Raw genomic sequence first — 16,626 nt, forward strand, 5'->3', positions numbered from 1 at the left:
TTGCTTCCAGTTTCAAGTAATCATCTCCCCATGACTCTCAGCTAAACAGACAAAGCAGCTGCCTCACAGCCAGTTGAGATTCCCCTCCACTACTCTCTATTCCCATGCAACCATACCTAGGGGCTCTGGCAATGCCCAGAGCCACCACCTCTGGGAACAGCATTCCCATACACCAGGATTTGAGAACATGTGGGAAGCCCCCTCAGCATCTGGCTTTAAAGTTCCTTCACCCTCCAGGAAGATTCCTGACGAATTTTTGTAAGACTAGACAATTGTCTATGTTTATTTCATTGGTAACACAACAGGGAAAGAAAAAGAAGTACAGACATTTTCCAGAAGCAGGGAAAAGCAGAGTATTTTTCAAGGCTGGCTTCTTAGCCCTATAACACAGCAAGGACAGATTCACACTGAACTTGATGTAAAAATGAAAGCCATAAAAGTGGCACAAATATCAGCAAACCTGTGGCCACGCCTCTTTCTTAAATCTCTAACACCTCACAGCCTAGCGCGGAACTGCACAGAGCTTGTATGGATGGGGTTTCATGGTGCTCCCAAAGACAAAGTCTGTGTTGACTTCCTGAACTCCTTCTGGTGTAGTGAACTTGAATGTCTGCAACAGCCTGCAGAAGATGATGAAAAGCTCCATCTTGGCCAGCACCTCTCCCAGACAAGCACGGTGGCCTGCAGAGGGTGAAGGGAAAGAGAAGTCAGTCCCCAGCGAGGTCTGTAACCAGAACCTGCTTCCCAGCTTTTCACAGGAGCATTGCTCAGCCTCATCAAGGAACAAAGAGCTTTGCTGAATTTGATGTTTTCCTCTCAGATTGAACTGGGCAAACAATTGAGATGTCTGCAATCCATCTTTGCAGGACCTGCTTGGATTACAGAAAAAGATACCAAGGTTGCTTCTCAGAAGTTTCTTTCTTCGGCCTTTTTAGCCACCAGCGCACTTGTAACAAATGTGGGTAGAGCCCTTTCCAAATCTTCGTTCGCAAAGCCTAGCCATGAACCTATAGGACTCTCCAGTTCTATGAATGGACTCTCAGTCTCTTGATTCCAAATAAGAAAAACAAGAAAGTATCTTTAGGTTGCCTCACAGCTTCCACTTAGAACAGGCTGACTTGTCTTCACAAATAACAGTGAAAAATCAGAATACAGAAGACATTCTACATCTGATGAAACATTTTCCCACATAATGCTTTCAGTGAAAACAACTTGTTACAGAAAAATCTCTTCCCAATTTATTAATTAACTCTGTGCAGGATATAATTCCTAGAGACAGACAGTGACAAACTTTGAAATGTAGTGGTTAACTCATTTGACTTGGATGTGAGAAACTAATGTTCAAATTCCTCTTTTGCCCAATTTAGGCCAGAAACCTGAGCCTGACATTTTCACATCTCTGTTGAGGGCTCTGACAACCAGGCTATTCCCTCCTGGCATGATACTCAAGAGCTTTTGTTTGTTTAAGCTTCTATAAACTCCCACACTGGTGAAAGAGTGACTCCAGAAGCTCCACAGGAAAGACATAGCCAGCTGGGATGTATTTGATCCAGCTTCTGGATCTTCTATTCATCTTTCTGCACTCATGAATATGGAATTATTTATACAAAATAAATCAGCTCCAGCACAGCAGCCTGCCACAGAACAGCCACTGTAAGAGCATAATCTGGCATATGCAGAGGATGACCAGGGACAACAGCGTAAGGACTCAAGTCCACAAATGATTGGGAATTCTAGGGCCTTACTCCTTTTACTTTCTCTGCATTTTCACAAAAATCTAAGAGCAAGTTTTTGTACAGTTACCAAGCAACTTTTTTTGGCGGTCAGTCATTTTTCTGGCCTGGGAAAACCATGTGCTTCTGTACTTTGGGATTATACTCCCCTTTGGCCTTCTCCACAGTCAAAATTACACAGCTTCACCTAACCCACACAAGCGGGCTCAGTTCTCAGTGCACCTACCTGCTGAGAAGGCTAAGAAGGCCTCTCGGGTCACAAAATTTCCATCCTTGTCCAAGAAATGACCAGGGTTGAACTGGTGAGGAGTCTCCCAGTAGTCAGGGTCAAAAAGAGTAGAGTCTATGTTTGCCATAATTAGAGTGCCCTGAAAGGAAGATGTTGTTGGTGCAGTTATGACTCTCAGACATTAAGAAGAAAAGGACACAAACAGATTCCAACTATAATTCTGCACATGGAGAGGCCGCAGAAATGAAAGATTATTTTATTAGGAAAAAGAAAATGAATCTCAAACAGTTCTGAGGGGTTTTTCTCAAAAAACAAATAAGCAAAGAAACTTCACTATTTCAGGTTCAGGGATTTCCCTGCTGTATTCTTTCTTGTGCCTTTATTTCCAATCTGTTAGGTGGCAGTTCAGAAGAAGTTGGTTGTGGGAAAACATCTTCATTATATTTCAAATATGATGCCAGAGAGGTCATAATAAGAAAAAGAAGTCCTAGGTGAATGCAGTAAATGCTTAGTGTTGTCTCAGACATCACCAATGAAGAAAACATCCCATCTCTCAGTTGTCCACATGGCAGACAATATCCTGGCATTAATAGTCTGCAGCGCCTTCCCTATGGACACCACTGTCCATTTTGGGCAGGTCTTCTCTGTGGTCTTGTGGAAGTGTAAGAGCTCAAATGCTTATAAAGTATTTAAAATCACACCCTCTTGGAAAGTACACCATCAGCACTCTCACAGAACACTAGTTTAGTTAGGGTGAAACTGGGCTTTTGGCAAGCACTGTCAGTCATTTATGAGAAAAGTCACAGGCCAGAGGGCATGGCAGGGGAGAAGTGCTGTCTGCCAGTGCCATCACCAACACCCATCCATCCTGAACTGGAGGGAAAAGGGCTTAGTGGTAAACACAACTGCAAGGACCTTAACTCAAGGCCAAAGATCACATTGGAACACGAAGGATATCTGTACCTTTGGAAGCCGATACCCCAAAACAGTTGTATCCTTCACTGTTTCTCTAGGAATCGTGATTAAAACAATGCTACTGAAGCGTAAGATCTCATGAACCACAGCATTTGTATATGGCAGCTTCTTCCGATCCTCATAGCAGATGAGATGGGAGGGACTCAGAACAGCATCCAACTCCTTCTGAACTTTTTCTGAAAAAAAAAAAGAAATCCATTATAGATATAAGAACACTGTTTAGCATGAAACAGCGCATTCATTTCCTTTTTGGATTATAGTACTGATAGAAAAAACTACAATATATAAGTAATTTATACTTACGGTATGTTAAACTCTAAATACATTTTTATATCTATACAGTTATGATTTTACTACACTCTGTTTCCTAGTTGATAGGTTCTGTGTTCAGACCCAACAGATTTATTGAGCTTTATATTTAAAGGAAGAGGAGCAAACTTTAACTGAAACAAAAACTTCTTATGAAGAGATCAATTCGGTTAAGCTATTATTTTTACTCTAGGTAAATACAGACTCACAGCACACTAATGAGGGTATGGCAAGGAAGCCATCACAACAAACTGATGTAATGCTGAGAACTGAAACAGGAAAATATTACTACACCATCACCAACTGTTAATCTCTTTGGGCTGTTATCTCAGCTTCAGTAACTAACACAGTTTATACAGTCTTAGAGGGTTTAAGGTCAGATTTCATACTTAAAACCTAAACTAGTAAGCTCAGAGGGTTCTTTTATTTTATCAGCATTTCAAAGGTATATGTGTGCACAGGGTTCTGTTTTTCCAGCATTCTAGCATCAAAAGAATGAAAAAGATATGCTTACAGTACTGAAACAGTCTGACAAAAATCAGCAAGACAAAATTCACTGTCAGAAGCTGAACATCCCTGAAATTATTTTAAAATATCTCTCTGAAATTTTTTTGCAACACTGGCTTATTAAAAACAAACCTCAAGAATATAATCTTAAAAAAAAAAAAAAAAAGGAAAACTTGATTTTAAGAAAAACTTGGTCTTAGCCAAAAAAAAAGAAAAAGAAAAGTAGAACAGTTAATTCTTCAACTTGAATCATACCCATGTTTGTGTCTACAACTCACCTTGGATGTCAGGATAAGCCAACATATAGAGCAGAGCCCAACGCAGAGTGGTGGCCGTGGTCTCTGTGCCACCAAAGAAAAGGTCAAAAACAGACTGCACCATGTTGTCTTCATCAAATGTAGAATTCGGGATATTTTTAGTCTACAGGTGTCAAGGAGAAATGTAAAATGGGGTACATCTGTGTAACAGCACTGAGACAGACAGCAATCACTGTATTTAAAGGAAAAATATTTCTGGAGGGCAGAGAAAAATACAGGTACCTGAGCAGAACACAGGTTCTGCAAAGACTTTCCTCAAATGAGTACCTTGATACTGTTATGCTACCTTCTGTTTACTTCCACAGCAGAAAACACATTTCAAAGTATAATATATATGTTACCCTTTCAAAATATTTATGCTATGTTTTTGCCATCATTTTAAAATTGTTCTTATAATCATACAGTACTACTAAGCACAAAAATAATAAAAGCAAATATTAATAAGGCACAAAGAATCAGAATTAGGCAGCCATCTAAATACCCCAACCTTTTCAAGGTCCTCCCTACCGCCCACTGCCCAGCCCTCACTAAGGATTCCACAGGATGACAACAAGCCAATGTAAATAATGTGTACTACTAGAACAAGTTATTGAACAAACTATTCAAAGGTCATATTTTGACTTTGACAGTAGGGTTTTTAAACTGTAGTTGTAGAGCTCTGTACTAATGCTGGTGTGTACAGACAACTGTAGGGAAGGGACAGAGAACCCTTTATGACTGGATCTGTGTTACATACAGCATGAATTACTCACTTTCTCTATCTGATCCAGGTAAAAGTCAATGAAATCTTCTGGTTCACCTATTCTGCCTTTTTCCCTGTGGCTTTTGATTTCCTGCCTTACAAAGGAACAAACAAAATCCCGTGAAAATACTGCTTTCTGTAGAGATCCTGAGAGACGTTCTGCAGCCCAGGTGAAAATTTCACTGATCTGTGGAGCAAGCATTCAACACAAAGGCAGTAAGTGAAAACCATATGAGAAGACTGGTGATAGAGATACAGTGTGGACATTTTTGGTGCTAAATTGCTGACTTAATTTCTCTTGGAAAAATGCCGTGTCACCAAAGAGAAATGTTGGGTACATGTGGAGTACATGAACACACATTAAAACCCCAAATTAAAGACAACACGGTTTCCATCCTGGAATCTTTCCTATTCTTACTGCATAACTCCACTGTTAATTCACCAACAAAATAATCTGCTTTTGCAGATAGATGTAACATGTATTATTATTAATAAATCTCATATTAATAAACATTTATCTCTAATACCTTAGCACACAGGAAAAAAGATTCATTCTCTTTCATTCTCACACAAAGAGTATTACCTTTTCACCTTAACAACCTTGGTGTTTCTCCTACAGAAAAGTTCAGTATCCCAAGCATATTGCCTTTGCTGGGACATTCTAATAAAGATTATTAATGTAATATTCATAACTGAATTATGTCAAACCCAAAGCACTGCAGGTCCAGTTCATATTCACAGTCAACATTTTTATCAGTATTAAATAATGCAATAACTATCATAATAGATCATTGTATAATTATATTGCAATAAATAACGTGCTCAATAAACAAATAAGGTGCATATTAAATAAGTAATTTTCTCACAAAATAAATGCGGCTGTTCCCAAAAGCCACCATAGCATTGTATGCCTCAATCAGCTGATGGAAGGTTTCATCTTCTAGGGAGAAGCGATGTCCAAAAACCACAGCACAGATCACATTAGAGACAGCATGGACAATGGGGAAGGAAGGGTCAACAGCTTTTCCTGCAGACAGAGAAAAGCATTCATCTCCAAAGCACTTCCTTTACCTACTTTGCTATTTGGGAAGCAAGATCACAGTGACATTTTATAATAGATGCCCTCTATGGTATTTAGACTGTTATTCACAAACTGTGTTACTCACAAACACAAAATTCACTGGCAAATGTAATAAAAGATAAACCTCATTCAAAAATGAGGACAGCAAGGCATCAAATCTTTAACTCCCAGACTTAGAGGTTTTTTGTTTGTTTTCTTTTTTTTTATTTTTTTTTTTGGAAACTCAGTCTTGGTGTTGATCCCAAAATACACATTGCTGAGGTCTGACTGTACAGTTTCGATTGCACTTTAAATCTAAGATGTGCCCAAACCCACTTCATTCTGGAGCAAAAACAGTATTCGCCCTCAGAGTCCTGCAGACTCTGTGTCAGTTCCCAAGCACTGTGCCAAAGCCGTACCATCTTTGTCTCTGAAGAACTCGACCAGGTAATGGGCCTCAGTTTGTATCCCACGCTCCATTCCTTTATTCCCCATTCCCAGTTTTCGGAGAGCTCCGATTCCAAAATGTCTCTGTTGTTTCCAGATGAGACCATTGGAGACCAAGATACCTTCATCCAACAAGAATCAATTTTATGTCATGTTAACATTCATACAATTGTAAATGATAAACACCATAAGAATCACCTTCTCACCATGCTGCTGTTCAAAGAGGAGTGTTCTTTTAATTGTATGTTATAAGAGGCAGAGTAAACACCTTGGTTAAGATATTCCCAGCCCTGCAAAAAAACTTACTCAGGTCTCTGGCCTCACCCACATGCTTTCCAAACCTAGTCCTATTCTTTCTGAAGCATCCAAGAACAGCGGTCATCACTCAAACCTCCACCCAGCAGCCTGCTGAAAGCTGCAATAATGTGGGTTGGTTGTTGCCTTTTATTTGCCCAGGCTTTGAAAAAAAATTAATCTTTCCCCTTATCCATATAGAAAGGCTTGTAGCCCAGTTGATGCAACCTCTTACAAGACCTAATTTATTATCTCGTACAATCTTCTAATACAATTAATACTTACTTGTAAGCTGTGCTTGCCAACATCCCTGTGAGGACATTGCATCCTTACAGATGTTGCCACATGTTAAATCCGCAGGAATGGCAAACACAGCTTTCCTCAACCAAAAGTAAGTTCAGGTTTCCTCCACCTGGAAACCTGGTGGTGTCTCTGATTAAGCTACTCACAACCAACAGAAAGATTTTTGTGGAGGTTATTGGGGAGGTCTGGGCATTTCCTGTGCTTGAGCTTCTCAACCTTATGCAAAACTTCTGGATATCATCACATCTCCCTGTTGCTTATGCTTCAAAAATAAAGTGGATAATTGGTTCTGAGCACTCACTGTCTATGCTACAAAGTCTCTGGCTTTTAGGGATCCTGCTTTTACACCAGATACTGAGCTCTTTCCCTGGTCCAGGTCCCTCCTGGAAAGACAATGAAGCCAGGGCAAGAACCACTCAGCAAAAACCAGAGAAGGAAGAACAGGCTTTAGCCAGTCTGCAAACAGCTTCCTGCGACCAGAGTTCAGTTGCTTTTCTCCACAGCACCCAGATAAAAAGTGTCAATACAGATCCTTCCAAATGGACTGAAATGGCTCCAGACTTCATAATCTCTATTCCTTAAAGAGGTTTTTTTCTACTTATATTAGCTAGTACTTTAACTTAAAGGTTTCCAGATTGTAAATAACATGCAAGAAATCATGACTGAGGATAAAAGCATCTGCTCTATCTACTCTGGATAAGAGCCTGATGGAAGTAAGTTCAATTATTTCTGTTTTAAACACAGCACTGTCTTTATTCTCCATCCACCACAATTCAGCAGTGTCTCTGATAGCACAATAAGAAGCTCTGAACAAGGATATGTTGCACCTACGCTCTGGCTAATACATTTAAAGCCCCAGTCACCTTCCTGTGACTTTGTACTTCAGAACAAGGCTAGATCTTATTCACAGCACTGCTTTCCTACAGCAACTTTTGCTCTAAACAAACAGCTAGGAGCATAAAGAATTACTTGAGACTCAGCTTGCAGAGGAGGCTGCAAGCTCCAAATTATTTCAAATTGGGACATACAGACAACATTAAGAATTGACAAACAAGACCTAGCTACATATAAATATTGCTGCTCTGGTGAGATTCTGAAACATATATGTGACAGTGGGACTTTGGAGACCACTTAGGGTGATGCTACAGAATTATATGATTCACCTTGAGCAGATAGAATAAGTCAACTGGGAACTTCCAGTGAGGAAAACATGAAAGGAAGCAAAGAAAGTCAAGGATGAAGTCCTGCCACGGACATGAACATCTTACCCTTTCCATTTGCCAACTTGTTGAAGACATAGGTCTGTAGTCGCCCAGAAACATCCTCTGAGTTGGTGGTGAGACCATCCTTCACAGCTTGGAATCCATAGAGCACCACCACAGGTCTGTGACCCAACCACAAGGTGCAGATGTTGCCATAGGTTTTTGCCATCTGCAGGTTAGATCAATGTCAAAAAATACCCATGGCAGAAACATCAACCAACATGCACACATGATGGGCTGCTCTCTTCCAGTATGACATTACTCAGGGGTTCAGGAGATGAAAAGGGACAGTGGTTGTGTTTTGCAGTGGGGGTGCCTACTAAAAAGGTTCTGGGGTCTCTCTGGGAACACACAATTTACAGAAAAGGAAGCAGTGAAAGAATAAACCCTCTTCCCCTTCTTAACACTTACCTTGGATTGCCCTTGCAATAGTAACCATTAGGTAAATGCCCCTGAGTGTCTACAGATCTATATGAGCTTTCATGTGAAATTTCACCTGCCCTTTCTTCATTACAATTTTCAACTCAGGCAACAACCAGAACTTCTTGAAATTATGTATTCCAGGTGTAACTCTCCTTCTAGTACTGCAGATTTCAAGTTTCAGTGGCGGGAACTCTTTCCCTCTTATACACAAATACTGTCAACTGAGGCATCTGAGCATAGATCCCACCTCTGGGTAGTGATGGGGACTGCTCTCAGGCAGTGCTGTGGGTATTCTGAAAGGACCAAGTCCCTGACTCTAGACAAAGAAACAGTACAGCTCCATCCTCTCACAGTGATGAACATGTACCCATCAGAAAAATTAAGCCTCAAGCTCTTTTAAGTTCTCTTTTCCTGAAGCCAGTCCTCTCCAGCTGCAGCCAGGCACCCCCAAACCTGCAGGTTGCCCTTAGCACATAAGGAAAGGTCACAACTTGAAAAATATATCAACACACTGGATTCTTTTGTGATGTTTTGGCTCAGTGGAGAATGTAGAAAACTGAAAGAATCTGTATTAACATGTTTAGATGGACCTAAGTCTTCCCATTAGGTCTTTCCTTTCACCATCATTTACACCCTTAGTTTATCTGCAAGGAGCACATCCCAGACTGGACTCCATAGAAACAACAGAGCAAAGGATTTGGCTGCACACAGAATACAATCTTATTTCCATCCCATGACAGCAGAAGACATCCTGGTGTCCTTTTCACATCTTCTGAATTCAAGACACCTTGTTTTAAAAGATTTTTAATACATGCCTGTGGTGCAAAATCTGAGAACCACTTTTTTCTTTCAAGGTTAAACACTCCCTTAAAAACAGAAGTCTTTTTTGAAGCAAATCTACTCTCTTCAGTTCTGTTTAAGTTGCACACATACCAGCTTTCATATGAATCACACTGTCTGCAGATTTTACTTAACAGGTTTAGACACCTAATTTAACTTCCAAAAGTTACCTTCTCTCAGGATTAAGTTCTCCCTGCTACCACATCAGCCTATCAACAGCCACCACCAGTGTTTTACAGGTTTTGCCTCAATAGCTCTTTAGTTCACATCTGCAAATACATACCTTTCTCAGGCTCCCATGATCAGTTCTAAACTTTACCCACCACATGCTTCCAATGATGGGAAATGGGGTTGGTCCAGGAGGAAAACCACGACTCTTCCATTGCAATTTCAAGAACTGTGCACTAAGAAGAAACAAAACCAGGGATATGAGAATTACACTTATCATTATTTCACACCTCCAAACTCTTATCACCAAGAAAGCTGCTATGAATCTCTCTGTTGAAATGACTCTGGATTGTTCTTCTTAACTCTTCCCTAGTAAAATGAAGCTTTCTGAATTTTTCACTTCCCTTCTTTCCTACCACTCTTCCTGATCTGAGACAATGAGGAGTCTTCCCATTCTTGAATGTATTTAATACATCACTATGCTGCAATATGCTAATAGCTACCGTGACTTTAAGATCAAGCAGAGGCTAGAAGGCAGAAACCTCAGCCACAAACATCCCTTTGAGCAATCAATCAGTTTGACAGAAGATGTCACTCAAAACACTGATTATGTGCACATCAAGAGCTCAGGTACAAAGCTGCAGCTGTCAGCCAGCTACAGACAAGAACAGGAGCATTCACCAGGTAGCATTTGTGGGGCAGAGGCAAAAGTAAGCAGTCAGTAACCCTGTTCAAGAGTGGGTGCAAATGCAGACTTAGGAACCAAGAGTAATGAGGTATTGTAACCTGAGTTTTCACAGTAAACAACACAGATGAACTGCAAAGAGAACAGTGAAGGATCAAACATAATTAGTACTATTGACAAAAAGTGTAACAGACCTCATATCCCAGTTCATCATTGTTAGGTCCCAGAAGCTGCCCTTTAACACAGCTTGCAGAAGCACAGCTGCCTCACAGCACAGCACATTCCACCTCAGCTATGTATGTTTGGAGCAACATTTCCCCACAGTGGTTGCTGAGGGCCTGGCAAGTTTCTGATGTTCTAGGAGAGGGGAGGTTGCAGTGTGCAAACTCAGGGGGTCTGTAAGAATCCCAGGAGAACAAGTGCACTTGCTTTTTCTCATTTTACTTGTGGAAAAGTCCTGGTGTGATAGCACTGTCAGAGATACAGGTCTGCAGAACAGCACAGGGATGGGTTCTGCAACCTGATGGGCTGCACTTTACCTTGTGCCAGTGACTTCACTGACAGCAGGAGTCCACCGAGGCAATCCCACTGCACTCCTCTGGGAACACAACAGCCTTTGCTTTTGTTCTGCCCAAATTCTGCCAGAAGCAGTACACTGTCTCCTCACACAGAGTACAGGAGGGCAGGGAGCACAGGTCAATGCTCTTCGGGGATCATCATACCCCTGGATGAAAGAGCCCTGTTGCTTGTTTGGAAGCACAGACTGATAGCTCTGTTGGCTCTTTTTCATACCAGGTCTAGAGATGGATGCCTCCCTCAGCAGCCAAGGCTTTCAAAGTCCTTGTTGGGACTGAGTTCTTGTCCACTATGAGGTTTTATACATTAGCTTCTGCCTTCTCTCAGTAGTAGGAGTTCTGCTCAGCCACAATTAATGCCAGAGCCTGTAAATCTTTGCTTTATTTTGAATTCATAGTACCTGAAGCAGCACATACAAAGGCTTCCTCAACACACACACACACACACAAAAAGAGCCCTACAAACAGGAGCAGTTCTTAGCAGATTTCTAGAGCGCAGCAAGTGGAACTTGCTGTTTGGGATGTTGGTACCAAGCTGCCTCATGAAGAACAGCAGACCTGATAGGAATGGGGCTGCACAGTGCTCCCCAAAGGATATGATGTGCTGGCTTCTCTAACTTGATTGGGCAGAGTAAAGCTAAATATCTGCAAAAGGCTGTACAAGATAAAGATCTCCTTGTGTGCTCACTCCTTGCCCAAAAATATACATAGCCCTGCAGAAAGGACATGAAAGGGCCATTACTGCTCTTAATTGCTGCCTCCACCACACTCCCTGCTGTCTTGCCCTGCACTTTCTTTGAGGCTGTTGCTCCTCCTCAGAGTAGAGCTATCCCTGAGGGCTGTCATTCTCTCTCAAGATTTGCTGCCTAAAAAACTCAACCCATCTTTGCAACTCCACTTGCACAATCCATTGGTGTTACTTACTAGCTGGCAGAAAGGACATAAGGCACATTTTGAAAGATGTTTTCACATTTTATTCATTCATTCAAGTTCAACAGTAGCATTCAAGGTACCTTATCTCTATCCATGTTTAGAAGGGTAAAAATATTTCTCTGGAGAAAAAAAATTCTTTCCTAACACGGGAATTAATCTGGGTTGGACTCCAGAAGTTTCTTCCAGTGCTCAGGAATCAGTCAGGACAGTATATATTTGCAATAGCCACACTGTTCTGCAAGGAAGGAGGAGTTGGTTCTAGGCTGTCTCTAAACCTCCCTCCCTGGGAAAGTCATCCAAACAAGTCTTACTTTGAATTTTCTGTTACATCCACAACTTCTGACATTCCAAGTGCAAGAAGTAGCCAACAGGCTACTAGATCTCGCTCTGAAAAACTGTCAAAAAGAATGCTGAAGCTGCAAATACTCAAACACTAGGAAATGCCATAATTAGGACTGTCTGCACAATATCCATTACTTCTTCCTGACACTCCAGTGAGAGAAGGGTAACTAACCTGTACTATGATTTAGCCTACGAAATTCTTGTCTCTCTTCAGTTCCTCTGCAGCTTACTGCAGAGTACTGTCAAGATTATACAGCACTTCACAAACCAGTGAGACTGAAAGGGCACCAGACCTTTGTAGCTCCCACGCCATCAGGATGTACAGCAGCACAGCACCTGTGTAAGATCTGCATTGCTTTTGTCTAAGTAGCACTGCACTACCAAACCAAACCAAACCAAACCAAACCAACAGCCCAAATGAAACAGAGGTCAACAACAAAAACAATGGAAAAACAAAAGTAGGAATGTTTACAACAGTCACTTTCCTTCCTAATAGCTAGGGCTCTTGCTTTTAGTGGTCCTGCTGTCACTCCATGTCAGTGATGCACTGTCTCAGCCTGCTACACCCTCAGAAATATACTTGGAAATGAATAAATTAATTACCATCCTTTGTTGATAAATCTCTCTAAGATTACATATACCAACCAGTTTTACTTTGGGATGTCTGGGGTGATTAGGTATTACTAGCAGGAAGAGAAAGTGGTGGTTTTTACAATTCATTGTAATGCAGAGTGATAGTATTTAAATTAACTCCGTTAATGTGCACAAATGGTGAAATAAGGACCAAAATACAAATAAAGTAATGGTGAGAGCAAGCAGGTAGAGGCAGGTGTTTACAGAGAACCTTTTTGCAAGCAGGTTGTTTTGGGGAAAATCAGTTTTCCTTCTTCCAATATCTTCATTAGATGTGAGCAGTACCTCTCCATGCAAGTTGCTCATTATTATCTGACAAATACTATCCAAGGCCTCATAGGCAGAGATGGCAGGTGTTTGGTCAGCTCAGAAAACCTCCTTTTCTAATGGAAGTTTTAGACTGTAGGAGTGGGAAGAAAATACAGAGAAAGAACTCAACAGAAACAGTCATACCTGCCATCTACAACTTGGCTTTTATTCAATCTTCAGACTCTTTTGAAAAGTGAATGTCAGGGTTGATTAGGCCCAGAGAGATAAAGCAAGTTCCTGAGAGTCACAGACAAGCTATGAACAGATCTAGGAACAGAATTTGAAGTTCTCAATTTTCGTTCCAATACTTTGTCTATGCAACCCAAATAGCTCATCAGTCTTCAGGTCCCAACACCACAGACAACAGCAGGAGGCAAAAACCTATCAAAGTTATTTATAATGCACGTAAGCAAAGTTCTCTTTTCCTGAACTGAACAGAAACACAGAATGGGAACTTCTTTTGCTCCGATTTCTCAGTCCCATGTTCACTCCAGCTCTGTGCTCTAAGCCACGCTCTCCCTCTCTCAGTGCTTGCCTGGACAGTGTTTGTGTAACTCTTTCCTCAGAGAAATTCTGATGCCAGTGACCAAGTAACAGCTCCTGAGATGAAGCTCTTGAAAGATCAGGGAGTTCAGGGGAGGAAGGAACAGTTAAGTTGAGAAATCCAAATTAGTGTCTCCACTGGAAAATAAACCAAAACAACAACAAAATAACAAACCCACAAAAAAAGCCCAAACCTGCTTAGCAATGTCTGCTCTGTTTAGCTTGACACCAGGCCAGGTAGCAAGCACATTGCTATGCCAAGCAATACATGCACAGCTTGGAACCAGGCAGTGTTTTCTAATACATGCTGAGCCTGTCTCTGCAACAGATAAAAAATGAGCCCTGGTTTTACAGCAGAGCACATGACACACACCCTGGGCGGAGGGGAGCCAGGAACCCTTTCCACCCTGTGAACACCACGTTCATCATTTGCTTCACACCTTTCTGAAGATGCTGTTCTTTCCCTGTCCTCTTCAGCTGCTGCATTTGCTTCCCACTCCTATGGCCTGAAACCTTCATTACAAAAGCAGGTTTCCTCATCTGTCCAAAACAACCAAACTTAATATCTGTCATCTTAACTGGTGAGCTCTTGCAATAGTATTTGTGTCAGAGGAGTTTGAGCAAGATTTATGCGAAGAGCTGCTGCTCACGCATACTGAAGGTATTAAAGTACACAATAACAAAAGAGCTTCCTTGCTTTTCCCTTCCTTGCAAGCTTCATCACAAGCTTTTGTGAAATAACTTCACCTCATCCTACTTTCAGCATGCCCACAGGTTTCACCTAGCAGCAGGAAAACACCCTGCCCACAGTGTCCAAAAGGTAAGGCTCAGGTTAACCCTCTTGGTGGGCCAAGCCTTACTCAGCAGGAGTTTTTTCTTTTTGTTTTCTTTTTTTTTTTTAAGTTGCATTATAATCACCCTTATTAATAGGCAACCTCAAGGCTTAAGTCATCTTAATTCTGGTAGTCTTAAGTGTATAAATCATACCCTCATTGATGGCATGCGTACATCAACAGCTTTCAGCGGTTGCAAAGCTTACAAACTTAACAAATGATTCTATGCACAAGCAAGAAATAGAATAGTGCTTGCTTTCTTTTAAGCAGATGGGACCAGCTGGACAAAACGAGGACAAAAAAAACATATGAAGAAATGAAATTCTGATGCACGTAGGAGGCAAGTCAAGTTAGATAATTTCATCAGGTAACTCAGTTTAAAGTCTCAAATAGCATCAAAATCTGAAAAACTGGATGAATAAATGATTGCTCAATAGCATAACTCAGTAACACTGTGATTTTTGGTAAGCATATCAACATGTCTGAATTGACTGATAAAACCATAAAATGTAGTGAATTTCAAATTGCTTCTCTCAGTTTTTTGTCTTTTTAACTCTGCAAGTATAAGATTCACAGAGCCATGCTGCTGAAAATTATGCTTATTAAACTTTTCTGTTTCCATTTCTCTGCCCCAAAACCTAAACAAATGGATAAAAAAGGTACACAGGCATGGTCCTTGCCCTCTGATTGCTGCTCCACTTTCACACTTTCAGGAAAAGCATCTGCAAATGCAGCCCACTAAAGCAGAAGAGCTGCATGAAACAGCACAGAGCAGTCAAGTGGTGGTTGCTCAGAAAAGTAAGGCAAGAAAATGCTGCAATGTCGCTGCTCTGCAGCCCCCTGAAACTGCCCCTGTGTTTCCCACATGCAGTTGAAATTATTACAATCCACTAGAGAAAAAAAAAAAAAGACAAATTCTCATTTACATATTTTTCAAGACTGAATGATGCAAGATTGCATTTAGCACATTTTCTTTTACTAACCCCACAAACACAAAAAACATTGAACTCATTAGAAAACTAACTGAAATTAGTATCCACACCTATAATGCAGTTTCTTGAAGTTTAATGCAGTTCTTAAGAAGCCCATGGATAGCGTTAAACCTTTACATTTCATTATCATAATGTACACTCAATAACCTTGCAATCAATAACCTTGATCTTGCTGAAACTTTTTGAGCTGAAAACTGCGGACTGGAAAATTCAGCAAGCCTGTTCAGAGAAATTATGATAAAATGTGGAAACAGACAACTTCTGCAATTGTATGGATTCCCTTAATCCCCTATACAGACTTGAAGATATATCATAGCATTAGCTGAGTTCTTGAACCAAGTGTCAAAAGTCAAATCTAATATATCAGCAAGTATGAAAAGTAAGCCTCTTAAGTTCATGTTTGCTACACATTAGTGCAAACCTCTTGAAAGCTTATGAGGTCCACAAATCAGTAAAAATTAAAAGTTTTGCCCCTTTCTTAAGTTCATTTGCTCTTTTCCACAGATCAAGCAGAACCTGTGCATTGTTTCACTTCCAAAATTTGCACCAGAAGAGTTTAAAACTTAGCATAAAAAAAAGAAATAATGAAAAAAAAAATTTAGAAAGCAGTGAACAATCTGCTGGAGAAAAAAATAACCTCTCACTAGTGTTCCACATAACTTAACCTTGAATACAATAAAAGAAGAAAGTAAATACTCACCTAATTACTAAATTGCCTTTTTTTGTAATTAAAGACATTAATTTAGCTTGATGTTGCATGAATTTAGTTCTTTTTCATCTCAGAGACCATATTCTAACACACAGGTATTGTGCAGATGTTTCTTCTTCTATAAAGAAACTACATAATAATTATAGTATTTCAGAACAGCAAGAAGTAATGCATTTTAACATTTAACTACAGGAAACAGCCTGAGGTGTTACCATTATGCAAGACACTTTATAACCTTGAATAACTGTTCAATAATTGGCACTTAGACTCAGTATCAAGACTAAGAAGGAAACAAAATTCTAAGTGAAAAAAGAGACAGATCTCAATTACGGATCTTAAAAAAAGAGTGGGTGGGGCTTGACTAACCACCAAGGATCACATATTTTGGTTTTCTAAGGACTTCAGCTTGGGAAAACTGTAGATTGTCCGAGAGAGATGGCTACAGCAGGCATATATTCTTAGA

The 16,626-nt window shown here is 40.5% G+C and overlaps 1 protein-coding gene across 2 annotated transcripts; it reads right to left on the reverse strand.

Annotated features, from left to right (window-relative positions):
* Positions 1-238: 238 nt before the first annotated feature.
* LOC114003713 (cytochrome P450 2J6-like) lies at positions 239-16,244 on the reverse strand. Of its 2 annotated transcripts, XM_027750977.2 has the most exons (10): positions 16,155-16,244; positions 9,725-9,845; positions 8,185-8,347; positions 6,292-6,441; positions 5,679-5,839; positions 4,823-4,999; positions 4,032-4,173; positions 2,926-3,113; positions 1,960-2,101; positions 239-681 (listed from the first exon to the last, which is right to left on the reverse strand). In XM_027750977.2, the coding sequence occupies exons 1-10, from the start codon at positions 16,211-16,213 to the stop codon at positions 503-505; spliced, it is 1,482 nt and encodes a 493-aa protein (XP_027606778.1). In that variant the 5' UTR covers positions 16,214-16,244; the 3' UTR covers positions 239-502. The 2 variants fall into 2 exon arrangements, with proteins under 2 accessions (XP_027606778.1, XP_027606777.2); XM_027750976.2 differs by lacking the exon at positions 16,155-16,244 and having other exon boundaries at positions 9,725-9,904.
* Positions 16,245-16,626: the final 382 nt, after the last annotated feature.

Source organism: Pipra filicauda, unplaced genomic scaffold (genome assembly GCF_003945595.2).
Source record: "Pipra filicauda isolate LSUMZ 115617 unplaced genomic scaffold, ASM394559v2 scaffold98_size3848907_pilon, whole genome shotgun sequence".
Taxonomy (NCBI): Eukaryota; Metazoa; Chordata; class Aves; order Passeriformes; family Pipridae; genus Pipra; species Pipra filicauda.